The following is a 17,524-nucleotide window of genomic DNA, read 5'->3' as shown; positions in this document are numbered from 1 at the left end:
GCTAAAAGAGCAACCAAGTCATGGTGAGTTCACGCTGATGTTTTAAAAAGTAAAACTGTGGAGGCTGTCAGAGTAGTGGAAGTGAGATTATCTAAAGCAGAACCTTCCTCAAAAAGAAACTACACAAATAATAAGAGTACAGAAGGGACTTTTTCATGTAAATGAGCACGAAGGAGCCTGAGTCAGTTTGGGAAAGAACCAAAAAGTCCCACCATCAACCTGTTTCGCTGAAAGTGGATGTTGAGTTCAGCGAAACAGTCCCACCATCTAAACTGTTTCGCTGAACTCAACATCCACTTTCAGCTTCTGATCCTAGCTGCTCTCGGTTTGTCTCTTTTCTCAGTTTTCTGCCACCGTCTGTGTCATCGCACTCACCCGTCGCTGTTGATGTCGGTGGCTGCCACCGCGTAGCCGAAGTAAGACCCCATCTGGAAGACATTACAAACAAGACCCGGTTAGCCTGTAATCACACCGCAGCACACATAGCCTTTTCTTTTTCTTTCATTTTCTGACTCTGCCTCCTTTTTATCTTTTTGTCCCCTCCACCATCCCCCAGAAGCTTCCTTCTTCAGCCTCTCAGTCCCACAATCCCCCGGGGTCTCCTCTTCTCTCTTTTCATGCAGCTGAGAGCTGGAGCTCCTGTAAGCCCGTGCAGGGGTAGGGGGTCCAGGCCTCCGGGGATTGAGGATGAGAACTCCTTTAAATATCACTTCGAGAGATCCTTGTGGGACTCGGCTTTTCCGGTTTGATTTCATGGCAAATGATAAATCAGGGTCACGTTTCACTCTTGGGTGACTTTCTCTTCAAAGTGATTTGTGATGTAGCCATACAGAAATCTGGGGACCCCCTTGTGAGAAACAAGACCGTTGATTGGGCTTTCTTTCGGGTGTCGCAGGTGCTAAACAGCTCGGATAGACATAAATCAAGCCGAGGCTGAAAATAAAGTTCAACACGATACCCTGTTAGCTCTACCTCACCACATGTTCACACTGAGGAACCGCATCAACACAGGAACCAGTAGGAATCTCAGAAACCAGGAACTAAGAAAAATGCATAATTATGTCTAATAACATCTATTTTTTTAAATCAGAACTGATGTCCAACACATTTTAGTTCAGGGGCGACATCCAACCCAATTTCATCTAGAGTGGACTGGACTGCTAACAAAGCGGCAAAGTTTTTCTTTCTTGTGGCACAGAGCATGCGTCATAAAAAAATCTAATATGTCACAAAAACCAAACAATTACGACCAGAAATGATGACAATTTCAACATATAGGCAGTTTTAATAAAACCTTCTGGTGCAAAATACAGTGAAATGTCCAGAAAATTTCTCCTATAGCTGTTGCATTGTGGGTGTTTTTAAGAGGTAGAGGTAATTAGCTTTCATGGCAGAATCACTGATATGTCAGCTCGAGTCTCAGTGTTGTGTCTGCTGCTCTTAAAGGTCCTATATTGAACAGCTTAACAATTTCACATGGGTGTTGAGGTCCAACAAGTTGATTTCAACAAATCCAGCCTGTCGCTGTCGTTCAACCAGTTTGAACCAGAATGTGACCCAGAAGGAGAAGAAGGCTGCTTGAGATGGCGAGTTAAAACATTGCGTGTCTGAATATGTAAGTTTAGTCGTACGTATGTGATGTTACAGTTTACCATCACCACTGCGAGCTCCTGCTAACTGTAAGGATAACTGTTACGCTTTTTCATATTATACTGAATTTATTCAGTATATCAGTAAAGCAGAGCTCCACTACCAGAGGGAATGGTTATTTCTCTGCGTTGGAGGTATGTGGCAGAGAGGTGAGGCAGCACACCTGATTCACATCAGGTGTGCTGCCTCACCTCTCTGCCCATAAAGGAGGAGCTGCCCAGAGACACGAGGTGATGGACGGGAGACCCAGGACTACAGTGTCTCTGTGTGAGTTTTGTGTTGGTGTTTAATAAAAAGAATGGTAAACTCTGAATCTGACTCTGTGCCTCTGTGGGTCAACCCGACGGTGGCATGTCACAATTAAATAATCAGAATCTACACAACAACTGAAAAAAATGGACTGGACGTCCTGACACTCTGGAGTCAAGCATTGTTCTTATTTTCCATCTACTGAGCATGTGCAGAACAACTATTTACTACGTCCATGCACAGCATTTCAGAAAAGATGCGTTTTTGCCCATTTTCATTCATTTACACAGAAATGGAACTCGAGCGTTTTTGAAAAGTTCCACCATGGGAGCCTTTTTCAAAAAGTTGCGTTTTCAGTGGCTCCGAGCACCATTGTCTTGTAATCAGACACCAAAAATTAAAACAAAATTTTTGCGGTTCCACTTGAAAACCTTAATTAACAATTTGTAAGACTTTTCCACTTTGGTTCCCAAAATCCCAAATCTTAGACTGAGTGTGTGGACGTCTGTTTTCAACTGTGGGTTTCACTTCTCAAACAGTAGTTTAAAAAACAGATGATCAGTATCTCCTGTTTAAAAAGCACACACACACACACACACACACACACACACACACACACACACACACACACACACACACACACACACACACACACACACACACACACACACACACACACACACACACACACACACACACACACACACAGTTTTTGGGTTTGATTTACTACTTTCAGAAACCACAGCGGTGCATACTGTAAGCTCGACCTCTAACCCAGGTGTAGGCTTTTTCTCCACAGGGGCAAATTCCTTGATCTCCAACCCTCCCGTGCACATGTCACTCTAAATGTGTCCCCATAGACGTGAAGAGTGAGACAATCTTGAGGTGCCTACCTGCTCTCCCGTCAAGTTGAGCAGAGACTTCAGATCCTTGCCGTCTAATATGGACACCTGCAGTGGAAAAGACCAGAGCTGTTACTCATTATGAACATGGGATCCCAAAACACACCATGATATTGAATCTTTGTTTTGAAGACAGCAAGAAATGTCAAACAAGTATGTGGGAGCTCCTTACTAAACCATACAGCATGAGTCCTTTGGGAACTCCTGTGATGAAGTCTGTAAAACAAAAACATAATGATCAGATGTGTTTCCAAAGGTTCTGTCTTACTGGAAGACTTCATAGTCATTTTGGTGACTGAACCGAGATGTGTGTTTGAGTGGCTGGCCCTGTACTCAGCCATATATTGAGGCACTTTGCACTGTAAATACGACCCTCACCTTCCTCATCATCCCCACTGAACTCGCCTGCAGCCACTGAGTAACCTAGAAGGAAGGATTGGGGGCAAAAACAGATGGGGAAAGAGGAAAAACTGAAATCTTGATGCATTTTAACTTGAGACGTTGTGATGTGAGCGGGCACTAATATCATTATCTGCTTTTCCATACTGACCTGTCAAGTCTTGATGCTCGGAATAAAGAACATTACAACTGGCAAATGCATGAAAGCATATTTAAATCAAGAAAGTCATGTTCAACATAGAATTTGAGACCGAGACCAAAGCTAGGATGCAGAAAGCTTGTATCACAATACCATCACAAGAAAAATGATTGTATTCAGAATTTTACAGCCAATGTCTCTTTAAATCAATCCTGCTACTGTAGTGAGTCTCATGGATGCAGAAATGATGTTCTGAAACATCTACATTCACTGCAGCCCGGCGGATAATTTCAGTTTACTGTGCCCAATGTTGACATTTGTTGGCAGTCTGCAGTGCAACAGGAGAACTAATTGAAAGAATGCATCCTCAGAGGAGCAAGAGGGAAAAATGGGCAGGTGAGATTTTGATCAACTTCATCCAGCTGCCAGCACTGAAGGCAAGGTCATAGTGCAGTGCAGGGTCAGTGAGCAAACCCTCTGGGTACACGCACACCCAGAGCAGTGTTTCTGCCAAGAAGCTGCAAAAGACTCAGGCTGAAAATGTGATGAATATCCACATCTGGCGTTAAATGGAGAACTTTCTCCAGACGTACGTCCTTACCCAGGTAACTGTCATCAAACGTCCCCTGAACCTGCGAGGTTTGAATCTGCCCAGTGACCGACAACAGAAAGTACGCCGGGTAGTATGCCTTTACGATCTCCTCTGTGGTGGCTGAGATCAGCTGACCTGCCGGACAAAAGGGTGACTGCATTGATTCTCTAACTCTGACAAAAGAAGAAAAACAGTGGAAGATATCCTCTAAAAATCTAATGCTGCTCCACATTCCTGTACGCTCACCTTGCCAGTAAAAGCTGCCTGGTCCTCCAAGTACAACTCTCCCATCCTGTAACTCACACACACACACACACACACACACACACACACACACACACACACACACACACACACACACACACACACACACACACACACACACACACACACACACACACACACACACACACACACACACACACACACACACACACACACACACACACACACACACACACACACACAGTATTAACAGTAGCAGGAGGAATCTGTGTGTCACCAATTTCATAATGACTTTCAAACAAACTCTGCAAGGCTGAAGTACACAGAGTAAGCTCCGACTGCTTACATCAGCCCAAACGGAGCTGAAGTGCCTGTGTGATTGTGTACCTTGGTGAAGTCAGCACTAAATCCTCCCTGACAATAGCCCTGTCCGGCAGGTCCGTGTCTTTCTGTGGTGAAGCAGCACCCAAACACAAGAAACAACAGTAAATCATGTGTTTTATGAACTGATTGTAGCTCTTTCTGGACTCGAACCTCCTGGTGGCGGCAGTTCACCTGTTCGGCATGGTGCATATTCCACAAACGTCTTGAGGCTGTCCACAGAGAGGTAGCAGGACCCCGTGAGGTCAGCAAAGGGGGTGTCGTGCTCGGTCCTCCAGTAATACCGAGGGGCACAAGCCTGGAGAGCAAGGAGAGGAGGCTCAGTCAGAGCTGATTGTGTTTCCAAGATCAAACGTTTTTTAAAGTCTTCTCGGCAGCTCTATTTCTGGAGTTAAATAAGACCATATCATAGTTAATCTAAAAGACAGTTACAAAATATGTTTTATCTCAATATAGAAGTAAAGAGATCCTCCAAATGTGTATGAGAATCAATAGAGGCCTCAAACCTGAAGAGCCGGTTGGGACATACTGTTGAATATTTGCTCAGTGTTTAGGCTACATGGCTTAAAACAAGAAAATAAATGACATAAAATTCAACATTACTCACATTCAGATCTGATCTGATCTTCTCTAATTAATAATGTTGTATTTTGAACATTCTAGTCATGTCTTGGATTTGACATGTTTTGTCTGCTCCAGAAAGTCAGTCGTGTCTGTTTAGTTTGTTTATGTGCAGTGCATTGGTTTACCCTTTAAAGCTTATCTACCATTGTCATACTGGATAATTGCATGTGTGATACTGCCTACGTTTTGCAAAGTGATCTGGCAACATGGCTCAAACTAATAAAAAAGCTACCAAAAATGACTCCCATTCAAGTACCCAAAATCAGGTCTGATCCAATCCAATCCAAATGAAAATTCTGGTCAAATCTTAGATGTCACATGTTTTGTATGCTCCAGAAAGTGTCGTATGTCTGTTCTGTTTGTTTATGTGCAGTGTATTGGTTTCCACTTTAAATCTTATCTACTTTTGTCAGACTGGATATTTGCATGTGTTTAAGCATGTACACTCACATGTTCAGCTGTGTGTTTGCAAATAAACCTCCTTTTAATATTTAGTCAATTATTTTTTGCGTTGTATTTTCTGAAATGTTATTGATTGGTCGGTCAGTAGTATGAATGATTGGTTGGTTGGCTGGCTGGCTGGCTGGGTGATTGCTTGGTTGGTGGATGGATGGACGGATGGATGGACGGATTGATTATAGCTCATCTTTGTGATTTGAGCTAGTCCACAAGTATTTGAACTAAAGTACAAACACTTTGAAAAAGCACTAATAAACTTCTTCACTTAAATACAAAAGTAAAAAGTGGAAAATAATTATTAACTTAATTCAAACACTATAAAGGCATCTTAATGCTTTTACTGGTGGTGGGAGTCATACACACACAGAATAAAGGATAAACCGAGCACCGTTGTCGTGTAAATGGACCCCCAAAACACAAAGAAAGACTTCTATTTTCACTTGAACACAATGTTATTTAAACAAGGCCTTAGTAGTCCCAACAATTGTATGAAATCTGAACTGACATCACACTAGAAACGCAGCCATTCTTACCAGGATTCTGTTGCCATGGGAACGCACAGTCGCTCCGAACCACTGGTGGGACTTGAACTCAACCTGAGTGTTCACATCATTGATATAAAAGTACCGATCACCTGCAAAGAAACACAAGAGAAAGCAAGAAATCATACAACATAAATATATAAGAAACAGAGTTCTCCAGCTTCCTCACATTATATTAACCAGAAATTGGGACTTCAGAGATGTTTTGGGTTGGTGTGCAGTGTTCTCAACATGTTCTCCGCACTCTGTAAACAGATATTTCACAGCCTTGTTGCCGAGGTGTGCAGTAATAATCCATCCTTCATGCTATGGCAGGCATCAGAAAGCTCAACGGCCGTGTTGTAACTCTAATCCAAACGGCTGCACTTCATGGTCAGGGAAGAAGGAGCTCTAACAGTTTGAGTGTCTGCTAAAGGTTTTAACTCGTTACTTCAGCATGCTGCTTTTCCACAACAATAAGTTAGAGTGATTAATTTGATGAAGTGACACAGTAAGGCTTATATTAGCTTATTCTGGCCAACGAACCTGAACTCTTAACTCAGGCAGGTGGGCCAGAGTCTTCATGGAAAACTGTGAAAGTGAGATTTATATTAGGAAAACCTCTTTAGATCCAAGGTCAAACTAAGAAGAACTGTGATGTTGGAAATCGTTGACTCCTTCTACAATCCTGATGCCAGAAAAGCAAAAGAAGTTCATCACTCCTGGTTAGAATGTCAGTTCTCCCAATCTTAGATTATAGTGATGTAATCTGCAGATCTCCTTCACACGCTGGATGTTATTTATCATGCTGCTCTCCACTTCATGACTGGAGCTCCATTCAACACTCACCATTGTCCATTGTATTACCTGATAAACTGGACGGACAGACAAACGCACTGCTTTCATTTCATTTACAAAACATTCCTCTCTATCCACAGTCCTTCCTCAATATTCACAACACAGATCTCAGTCTACCTCCGTAGTCTGGTCACCCTATAGCCTGTGCCTCCTTTAGCCGCTTCTCACTTCAGTTTTTTTCAGCAAATAAACTGAATTCATCTACAAAAACCCTTTAAATGTTCAACATTTAACCCACAAATATCATAAAACCAATAATAAACATTTAATTATTAATTCAAATTTACTTATTAACAATTCCTGAACTGATTGATTAATTACTTTACAGCAAATACATTATTAAACATAATTTATTAATAAAAAAGTATTATTTGAATAAATTTGTCATTTATTCATTAATATTAAACCACTTGTGAATCTGGAAATAACTAATTGCCTAACGATCAGTCTCTTTTGAAAATAATTTACTTAAGTTAGTTAATATTTCTGTGCAAAATATAACAAAACCTAAATAAAAGGGAAGGCATGAGATTTGAGCACAGACTGTTACAAACCAGCGAATGTCAACATAATGGTGCTGCCTGTGTGAGGCTGTGTTAAATCTCAACACATGTGTTTGATGTGGGGGGAAGAAGCAAAATGTGATGGGTTGTGTAAAACATATTAACTAGAAGACCAAACTGACTAAAAACACATCTTAAATGTCAGGACAGAGACCTGGCTGGCACTCCTAACTAACAAAACCTTGCCACATGTGCCCAGCCTCTAAACCTACTGACAGAGAAACTTCACTAACTATTCCTGTTCATATGGCAGCATGAGGCAGTCCCACAGGAATTCAAAGACGCCTGTATCAAACATCTCTACAAGCACAAAGGCAATCGTCAGTCCTGTGACGAACACCAAGGAATCTCCCTCTTGTCCATCGCCGGCAAGATCCTTGCAAGAGTGCTGCTTAAACGCCTCAGTACACATTTGGAGCAAGGCCTGCGACCTGAGAGCCAGTGCAGTTTTCAGAAAGAACGAGGGACAATTGACATGGTGTTTACTGCCAGGCAGCTTCAGGAGAAGTGTCAGGAACAGCATGCCGATCTCTACTGCACCTTCGTTGACTTGACTAAGGCCTTTGACACAGTGAGCAGAGATGGTCTCTGGAGCATCATGGCAAAGTGTGGATGTCCAGGAAAGTTCATCGCCATTGTACGTCAGCTACATGATGGAATGCTGGCCCGAGTTCAAGACAACGGGGAGACATCTAAGCCATTCCTGGTCTCTAGCGGAGTGAAACAGGGATATGTGCTTGCTCCCATCCTGTTTAGTCTGATGTTCAAGCAAAACCGAAGGTCAAGTTTGATACCATCAACAACCTACTCTTTGCTGATGACTGTGCCCTCAAGGCTGCCTCTGAAGCAGACAGGCAACACACGTTGAGAGACTCTCAGATGACTGTCAAAACTTTGGCTTAACCATCAACAAAAGAAGATGGAGGTAATGCGTCCGCCAGATCCTGGTAAGCCATACGCTGTTCCCAACATCTACACCAACGGGCAGCGACTGAACGCGGTGGAAAAGTTCATGTACCTTCGCAGCACCCTTTCTCGCACAGCTGTCATTGACGATAAAGTGAATGCCAGACTTGCCAAAGCCAGTGCTGCCTTTGGCAGACTCAACAAGAATGTATGGGGCAGAAGAGGCATCACTCTAGAGACCAAACTGAAGGTCTATAAGGCTATAGTCCTCACCACACTGCTCTATGGCAGCCAATCCTGGACTGTATACAAACGCCATGCCAGGAAGTTGAATCACATCCACACCACCAGCCTCAGAAAAATCCTCGGCATCAGGTGGCAAAACAGAATCCCAGACACTGAGGTGCTCACCCGTGCCAACCTACCCAGAATACACACGATCCTATTGCAGACACAGCTGCGCTGGGCAGGCCATATAATCCGCATGTCAGACCATCGACTCCCAAAGAAACTGATGTATGGCGAGCTCCAACATGGCAAACGCTCCAGAGGCCAAACGAAGGGCTTTAAAGAACCTTAAAGCTTCTTTGAAGGCCTTCGATATTGACCCTACATCTTGGGAGAGCACAGCAGTCGACAGATCAAAATGGCGTCCTGTGGTTCAAAATGGTACCAAATCCTGTGGAGCTAGCAGAACAGCTGCAGCAGAGCATCGCAGGCAGATAAGGAAGAACTGCACAAACAGTTCTCCCTCGGCCGCCTCGATTCCCTGTCCACACTGCACAAGAACCTTTAGAGCACAGATTGGGCTCACGAGCCAGCTGCGTACCCACAGATGAACCAGTGAAATGATGGTCCTCGTCGTAGCGATGGACGATCGATATGTGTATGTATGTATGTATGTATGTATGTATGTATGTATGTATGTATGTATGTATGTATGTATGTATGATATTAGATCTGTATTTTACTTCATATTGTACAGAAAAAAAAAGTAAAAGTAAAATACTTCATGTCGTTTAGTTGTCTAACAAAACATCCATGAAAAACTAATTTAACCCTTAGAAACCCAAATCTTGCCTGTGGGATTAAAAGACCACTTATTTTTAAATAATTGGCATTTTGACAGCAACATGACTAAAGTGGTCGCCTTGATTCTCATGTCTTCTTTGAAAAATTAGAGAAAATAAACCATCTTCTGAAAAACAAATCTTTCTTTGCTTTTTAATGCTTTCAGCGAACCCTGACTGATTTACATACATCCTGGATTCGCTGTTCAAATTTTGTTTTGAAATTTGCTTGTGTCTCTGCCTGCTCTCAGTGCTTGAGAAACTGTTACAGGGCAAACTTAACCATATTGATAATAACGACAATACCATACAATACGACAATAATGACAACCTTGTAATAATGTTAAAAGTTCACTAATTGTTCATTTCTTGGCTCTCAAGACGTGCGCACCTTGAAATTTGTCTCTAATGACATATGAAAACGCTTCAGTGGCTTCGAGCACTGTTGTCATGTAACCGGAAACTCAAAACACAACGAAAATTAGGCTTTACTTTAAACAATAGATTATTTATTGATTATATGTTGTCTTTTTTTTATGCCTTTCTTAATCGCTTTGTACATTTTTTTTTCATTATTCTAATTTCTTAAGATTTTAAAAATCTCCTTGTGTGGTGCTTTGTAAATACATTTGCCATGGCTTGTCCATAGTCCTGATCAAGGTAGTGATAAATGTGAATAACACTTACGACCTTGCTATGAGTGCTAGTTTCTATTTCCTGATGTAAACGCCTGCAGCATGCAGCAGCGTGTTGACATTAAACTCTGCTGGCTGCCTCTGCTCAGCATGCCTGTTCGGTTAATTGAGTCTGGCCTGTGTCCTCCAACACACCGTGAACCCGGAGGCCCACGGTGGGAAATACGAGACGGCGCGACATAAATGTATGAGCACGTGTGTGCAGATCTTAACACAGGATCATGTTTCACAGCCGACTCGTGTCCGTAAACTGTTAGTGGGCGTGGATTTATGAACAAAGAGGTTCAGCTCTCGGCCCGCGTAAACTGCGTGCGATACCATCGTGCGGGTGAGAAGCTACACCCTACAAACCTCAAACGGCAGTCCTTATCGCTTCCTGCGTTTCTGATGGGTTGGGGTTATGTTCCTGGCAGCGTCCAGTTCCTCTGAGGGTCTTTCGCCCATAATGACTCTTCTTGCACTAATTACAGAGTGCTTACGGAGTTCAGCAGAAGAATCAAAGCCCCGTGAAAACATTACAAACTTCACCCAGAGACCTGAGCGAGGGGCGGGGTGGAGGAGAGGCAGTTAAAACCCAGGAGGGACATCAAAGTCGGGTTTCAATCCAAACACTGCGGCCCCACATTAGCAGAGGTAAAGTGGCAGGGAGCCACACTTCTGACCCTGGGGTCAAGCACAGTAGAGCTGAAGCTCCCGGCAGCTCCGAGCTGAGCTGAGAGGCTCCGTACAGTCCAGAGAAAGTGAGTGTTTACTATCCTGGAATGATGTGATCCACCATCTCCTGCTGGGATTTTGATGTGGAAAAAAAATGTCTATATTAAGCAAAGTTTCCTCAACAAAGTTTTCAAGGGAAAACAGAAAACCTTTGTTTCGTTTTAGGAATCCGTTTACACAACTGTGCTCTTAGCCGCTGAAAGTAAAATTTTTTGAAAATAGCTTCCAAGGGGGAACTTTTTGAATAATGCTCCGTCTCTGTGGAAGTGACAGAAACGCTGCTACTGCGCACGCCCACCACGGTTGTAGTAAATAGCTCTTCTGCACATGCTCAGTAGATGGACAATAAGAACAATGTTTGCCTTCAGAATGTCATGACTCCCAGTCCATAGTCTCCTGTGACTTGGTAGTTTTATACCGTATTTTCCAGACTATAAATCTCTCTTGAGTATACGTTGCACCAGTCGTAAGTCGCATTTATTTGGAAATTTATTTCACAAAATCCTCGTCTAGAACAGACATTTAATCTGGAAAGGCAAGTTATTCAGTCTTATGGGAAAATAAATGAATGGGGTCTTAGAAAAGAAGAGCAGGACTGCTCAAAAATGAAAGCAAAGTTTGTATTTAACTCACCTTGCTTGTCGAAGTCGATGATGCTGCAGTTGCCCTGGCTCCAAGGACACGAGTACACAGCTCCCCCCTCCGTGATGTCGGGCTGGCTGGTGTTTGCTTTCGGGGCGCCGATCAAAACACTGATACTAGATGGCCGGGAAGAGAAACAAATGTTGTAATGTGGTCCAAACTAACACAGAGACACATTAGTTATGACAAGAGATCTCTTCTACAAGGTTCTGAGAAAGATTTGAGAAGTTTAAAAACAAACGTAGAAGTAGTAAGAGGTCGAGGTCTCGACATCTACAGACTTTCAGAAAGGTTTACAAACCATGACTGCTTTTTCTGTCTGTCGAGCATAAAACTAAAACTCGGAAATAGAATTAGAATAAGAGAGAAATTTCAAAAGGGTGAAAAAAGTTGCCTTTTCCAGTACACACTTGAAACCGGCATTGATACCATCACAAAAATCAAGTTCTTCTAAAAAAACATGCCAAATTGAGCAAAACTGAGGTTTTTTGCAAATTTTTTGCAATGAATTCATTAACAAGACTAAAATGATGCTTCATAGGAAAGTAGAGTGTCTGAATGTGCTTGTAGGTCAAGAAAAAACACCACGGCTGAGTGTGTCAAGACATTCGGTCACAAATCTCAAAGGAAGCTACGTTACACAAACTGAATTTTCAACTGTAAATCACAAGAAAAGGCAAGGCAAGGCAATGCAAATTTATTTATAGAGCACCATTCAAACACAGGGCAATTCACAGTGCTTTACAAAGAAATTGAAGAAATATTAAGCAAATGGCTCACCAGTTAGGTCTTTATCATTAGACCTGGATTAACAGAATGTTACTCTCACTTTTGGAATCTTGCACGTTTGCAACCTCTCAACAGAGGCCGGGAACCCCAGAAAGTCACTGTGCACTCATTCAAAACGTTCAACTTAACGTAATAACAGTCACAGCCTACTTCCTGTATCCAGAACCACCCACTACGCAAAGCAGTTTGCAGACAGTGTCTATGTTCTCTTGCTGTAGTGTCAGTGGTTGTGCTAAATTCAGGGGATTTAAAAACAGCAGAAAAAGTATAATAAATAAGGTAAGAGATTTATTAAGATAAATTTAATAAAGTAAGTATAATCTATTTGTTATTCAAAAGCCTGTTCAAATAGAAATGTTTATAGTCCTGGTTTAAAAGAGGTGAGTGTGTCAGCAGTCTTCAGGTGTTCAGGAAGTTTGTTCCACAGGTGAGGAGGTAGGAACTAAAAGCTGCTTCACCTTGTTTGTTTCTGACTCTGGGAACACTGAGTAAACCTCTTCCTGAGGACCTCAGAGGTCTGGAGGTTTGATATTCTATAAGTAAATCTGAGATGGATTTAGGCCAGAGACCATTCAAAGCAACCCCCAGCTAGCTCAGTTGGTAGAGCATGAGCCTCACAGTCTCAAGGTAGAGGGTTCATGTCCCACGCTGGGTGCCACCTTCCTGTGGGCTCACCACCTGCAGGAAAGGTTCTTAATTGGTGCAATGTGATCTGGGTGACGGTGCTCAGACTGCCACCCGGAAATGGATAAGCAGGAGAAAATGGATGGATGGACCATTCAAAGCTTTATAGACCAGAAGTAAGATTTTGAAGTCAATCCTTTGGCACACAGGCAGCCAGTGCGGGGATTGGAGCAAGGGTGTAATGTGCTCCACCCTCTTTGTGTTAGAGTAATGTGCTCCACCCTCTTTGTGTTGGTGAGGACTGTGGCTGCAGCGTTCTGGATTAGCTGTAGTTGTCTGACAGATTTTTTTACTGAGGCCTGTAAACACACCGTTACGATAATCAACCTACTGAAAATAAATGTCTGAACAAGTTTCTCAGAAATTTGTTGGGTCAGAAATCCTTTAATTCTTCAATATGTTTCAGATGGCAGTAAGCTGATTTTGTTATTGTCTTAATGTGGCTGTTAAATTTCAGGTCTGAGTCCAGAACTCCATCCAGATTTCTGGCCTAATTTGATGTCCCGAGTGACATGGAGTCAAGATGAGCACTGACCTTTAACCTTTCTTCTTTGGGGCCAAAAACAATGAGCTCAGTTTTCTCTGGGTTGAGTTGTAAAAAGTTCTGACACATTTACTCATTAATTTCATTTATGCATGTACTCAGCCGGTATAAGGGGACGTGGTCATTCACTGACACTGATATATAGAGCTGTGTGTCGTATGCATAATTATGATGAGAGATGTAGTAATGTTCCATGATCTGAGCCAGCAGGAGCATGCAGAAGTTAAATAAAAGGGGCCCAAGGGTGGAACCTTGAGGAACTCCACAAGTGATTTTAATTTGCTCAGATTCAAAATCAGCTATTGACACAGAATAGTCGCGATCTTGCAAAAAGGACTTAAACCAACTTAGTGCAGTGCCAGAAATTCCCAACCATTGTTCCAGTGGGTCCAGCAGTATGTTGTGGTCAACTGTGTCGAAAGCAGCACTAAGATCCAGTAATACTAAAACTGAGACTCTGGAAGTGTCATTGCTCATGTAGATGTCATTCAGCACTTGAGCTGTTTCAGTGCTGTGGTTTGACCTAAATCCAGACTGGAAAACATTTAGCTCATTGTTTTGTGCCATAAAAGCATTAAGTTGTGTAAAACCTTCCTTTTCAATAATCTTACTTAAGAAAGGTTTGATATGGGCCTGTAATTACTAATTACTGAAACATCCAGATTACTCGTTTTTTAAAGAGGTTTGATAACGGCTGTCTTTAGAGTTTTTGGAAAAACGCCCGATGCATCACATAACAGTTCAGGAGGTACTGATGGCGAGGGATTGGTCAGTCTGTCCACGACACTAAACATAGAACGAGCATTATCACTGTGTTTGGTGATGATCTCAGAGAAGAAAGATTGTCTGGCTCTTATTAATTCTAGGTTATACATGCAAAGTGTTTCTTTGTAGTTGATGTTCAGAAGTTCCTGAGCACTGTTATCTTCTGGATTATCACAATGAATATTAAAATCACCCATTACCACAACAGAGTCATAATCAATACATACAGCAGACAGCAGGTTGCTAAAGTCATGAAAGAAGTTTGCATTGTATTTGGGTGGTGTGGAGATGGTTACTAATATTGCCAGATAGGAAGAGTTCACCTGAAGAGCAACATGTTCAAAAGAGTCAAACTTTCCATACAACAGCTGTTTGCATTAATACATATCATTATACAAAGAAGATACTCCACCTCATTTATTCAACACTCTGACCTCGTTGATAAAACTGAAGTGTGGAGGAGCTGATTCAATGAGAGCTGTTTGCACTGTTGTTTTCAGTTAACCAAGCTTCTCTTAAGAACTTGAAATCTTTTTTTTCCTCAGTAATAAGATCATTAATTAAAAGTGACTTGCCTGACAGATACTCTCTGCTAACAGACAGCTCTCTAAATAATATTGTATTGCCTAAAGAGGCCCTAATGTGCTCAGATATGAACTGTAAGGCTGCGCATCATGCTGAGAATCTCTGTGCCATGTTGGGCTGAACCATTTTGGAAAATAATCTAATTACGATTTTTTTCCTCAATATTGCGATTTAATATGCCATTATTTTGTCAAGGTCCTCTTCTCATTTATTTTTCAACAAACACAAGCAATAAATCCATCTCTCCTGTAATAAACAATATCAGATTTATTACACATAAACTGTTCTTTCTTATAGGCTAGGCTTATGTTAAGATAAAGTCAAATGAAGCATGTATTAATGTGAAAGACAGTTTATTTATCTTCTACATCAATTACAGTTGTAAACTTACTAAATACTGTGATTTGCAGTCTTGTAAGCGGTCACTATACTAATGCAGGGCTGGACATTAAGGATCAAACTATTTTTGTTCCATTTGGACAATGTGGGGGTCTGTGTGACATCATCATCTCTTAATAAACTAGTTCTATCTTTAAAACCTCAGAATCACTTTATTAATCCCAGGGGAAGTTATTTAGCAACGCAGCACAAACAGAATCTTTCCAGCTCTAACACAACACGAATGATTGGGACTATTTTCAGGGAGTTTAGCGTGGAGTAGGACGCAGATTCATAGAGGTGTGAATCGACTGCTACAGCGTTGGAGCTGCTGTTCATTGTTTTGATGCCGCTGTCAGTGCCGTTCTCCTCGGGGAGCTGGAGTTTTAAAACGGTGACATCTGTTGACAAAGCGACCGCCTCGCTGTATAACTGCTTTGCTAACATCCACGTTGCTGAGTTGCTTTGTTGCTTTGTTGTTTTGTTGTTTTGTGGTGTTTTGAGTGTAAAATCCGTCCAAACAGCAACATGTTGTCATGAAAAGTTGGATAGCACAGCGCTACTTCCCTAGCCTCCTAGCTGGCTGCAAACTGTGGAATGGATTTCCTGACTCATTACTCCTCGTCTCATTGAGACCCGCCTCCCTTCAGGAAATCCAGTCCACAGTTTGCAGCCAGCGAGCAGAGCAGCAGCAGGGAAACACTGTGGAGTCATTTCAGTAACAGTGAAGCAGACGAGGCTTGTGGATCGGAAATCCCCGCAGGTTGGATCGGAAATTTCCGATCCGTGAATTACGTTGATATCGGAACCCGATAACGGATCGGATCGGCTCCATCCCTAAAAACCACTTGCCCGTTCGGGCGAGGTGGGCAGATGATTCACTTGCCCGAGCAAAGCTTTTACCAGCCCCGGACGGTCGGACAGACCTTAATGTCGAGCCCATCAAATGGGTATCATATCTTTTGCTATGAACTCCGTTATGGGTTATGAGTTATTTCCACCTGCCGTTTCGAATTATGTTCATAAGGAGTAATACTGCTGCTCTGCTCCACTTGCTCATGATGTATATGTGGGCGCATGACACAAGTCGTGACGTGGCCAGATCACGTGAGCAGTCAAATCGCAGCCTTTGCGATCGAAAATCCCGTTTTATCATATCGTGATATTATCGCAAATGCAATTAATCGTTCAGCCCTAGTGCCATGTATTGTGATATTGTGAAATGTCTTAATGCCTCCATTGAACCATTTCACAAGAGTAAACGAGTGTCAGAATCTAATAGGAGCCTCTCTCTGCACCTTTATCCAAACCGAAATCATGGAATTGATTAGCTGGTCTCAATGCAATCGACCAAATTTTTTTGACAAAAAGAATGGGCAAAGGAGAAGCCCGCCTGTCCTGATGGAACGTTTGCTGCCAGATACACGTTGGGACTCTTGGGGGAGTTGGAGGATCGTGTGCCTGTCCAGTCTTTCCATTGAAGACGTGGAAGACGTCAACATAATTGGAATTATGATAACAGGTATGCTGCTGATTGGAGCTGGAAGTTTTCTGATTTATCGCAAAGTTCGGATGACACTGGCAGCTGTTTTGGGAAGGCTGCCAGGCGTCGCTGAGGGATTGTGGGGAGCTCTGAGCACTCAGACGATAAACAAACGTGAAAGTAAGCAGGATGAGACTTTTGAATGTCTACCCGGGTTGGAATCCAACTTGGAGAAGTTGTCAGCTCGGCTTGGAAGGTAAAGGGCCACCATATTGGATATTGGATATTGGATACTGCAGAGAGACCGAGGACTTTTAAGGCCGAGATAAATTGTGCTCAGCCTGATCGAAAACAGTTATCGACATTGACTCCCCCAGACAGACAGTCGTCCAAGGCTGGTTTATTTCTCTATTTCTCCAGGATGTTTGTGCAGACTGACGCTCCGTCCCGCCTCCTTATTTTCTCAACCTCGCTCCACCTCGAACTTTGTTTCTGAATCAGAACACTCCAAGGTTGTCTCACGTCATCAGACGACGTACTGAACTGTACAGAGATAAGGCGGCCAGGATCAGACTCACCGCCTTCTGCCAAAAAGAATTCCGTTGTACCTCTGTTACAATGACAATAAAGATATTCTATTCTATTCTATTCTATTCTACTCTACTCTACTCTACTCTACTCTAAAATATAAAATACCCAACATCAGA

General features: G+C 42.4%; 1 protein-coding gene across 1 annotated transcript in view; it reads right to left on the bottom strand.

Moving 5' to 3' along the window:
- LOC308108549 (integrin alpha-5-like) overlaps positions 1–17,524 on the bottom strand; it is a 103,451-nt gene that overhangs the window by 67,212 nt on the left and 18,715 nt on the right. The window contains exons 2-11 of the mRNA XM_080461595.1: positions 11,581–11,705; positions 6,154–6,254; positions 4,712–4,835; positions 4,544–4,605; positions 4,178–4,223; positions 3,941–4,066; positions 3,180–3,224; positions 2,974–3,017; positions 2,793–2,849; positions 376–428 (exon numbers count right to left, since the gene is read on the bottom strand). Of these exons, the coding sequence (XP_080317721.1) occupies positions 376–428; positions 2,793–2,849; positions 2,974–3,017; positions 3,180–3,224; positions 3,941–4,066; positions 4,178–4,223; positions 4,544–4,605; positions 4,712–4,835; positions 6,154–6,254; positions 11,581–11,705 (783 nt within the window). The remainder of the gene's footprint in view (positions 1–375; positions 429–2,792; positions 2,850–2,973; positions 3,018–3,179; positions 3,225–3,940; positions 4,067–4,177; positions 4,224–4,543; positions 4,606–4,711; positions 4,836–6,153; positions 6,255–11,580; positions 11,706–17,524) is intronic.

This window comes from Lipophrys pholis, assembly GCF_963383615.2.
Source record: "Lipophrys pholis genome assembly, chromosome: 4".
Lineage (NCBI taxonomy): Eukaryota > Metazoa > Chordata > Actinopteri > Blenniiformes > Blenniidae > Lipophrys > Lipophrys pholis.
This window is presented reverse-complemented; position numbering and strand designations above follow the sequence as displayed.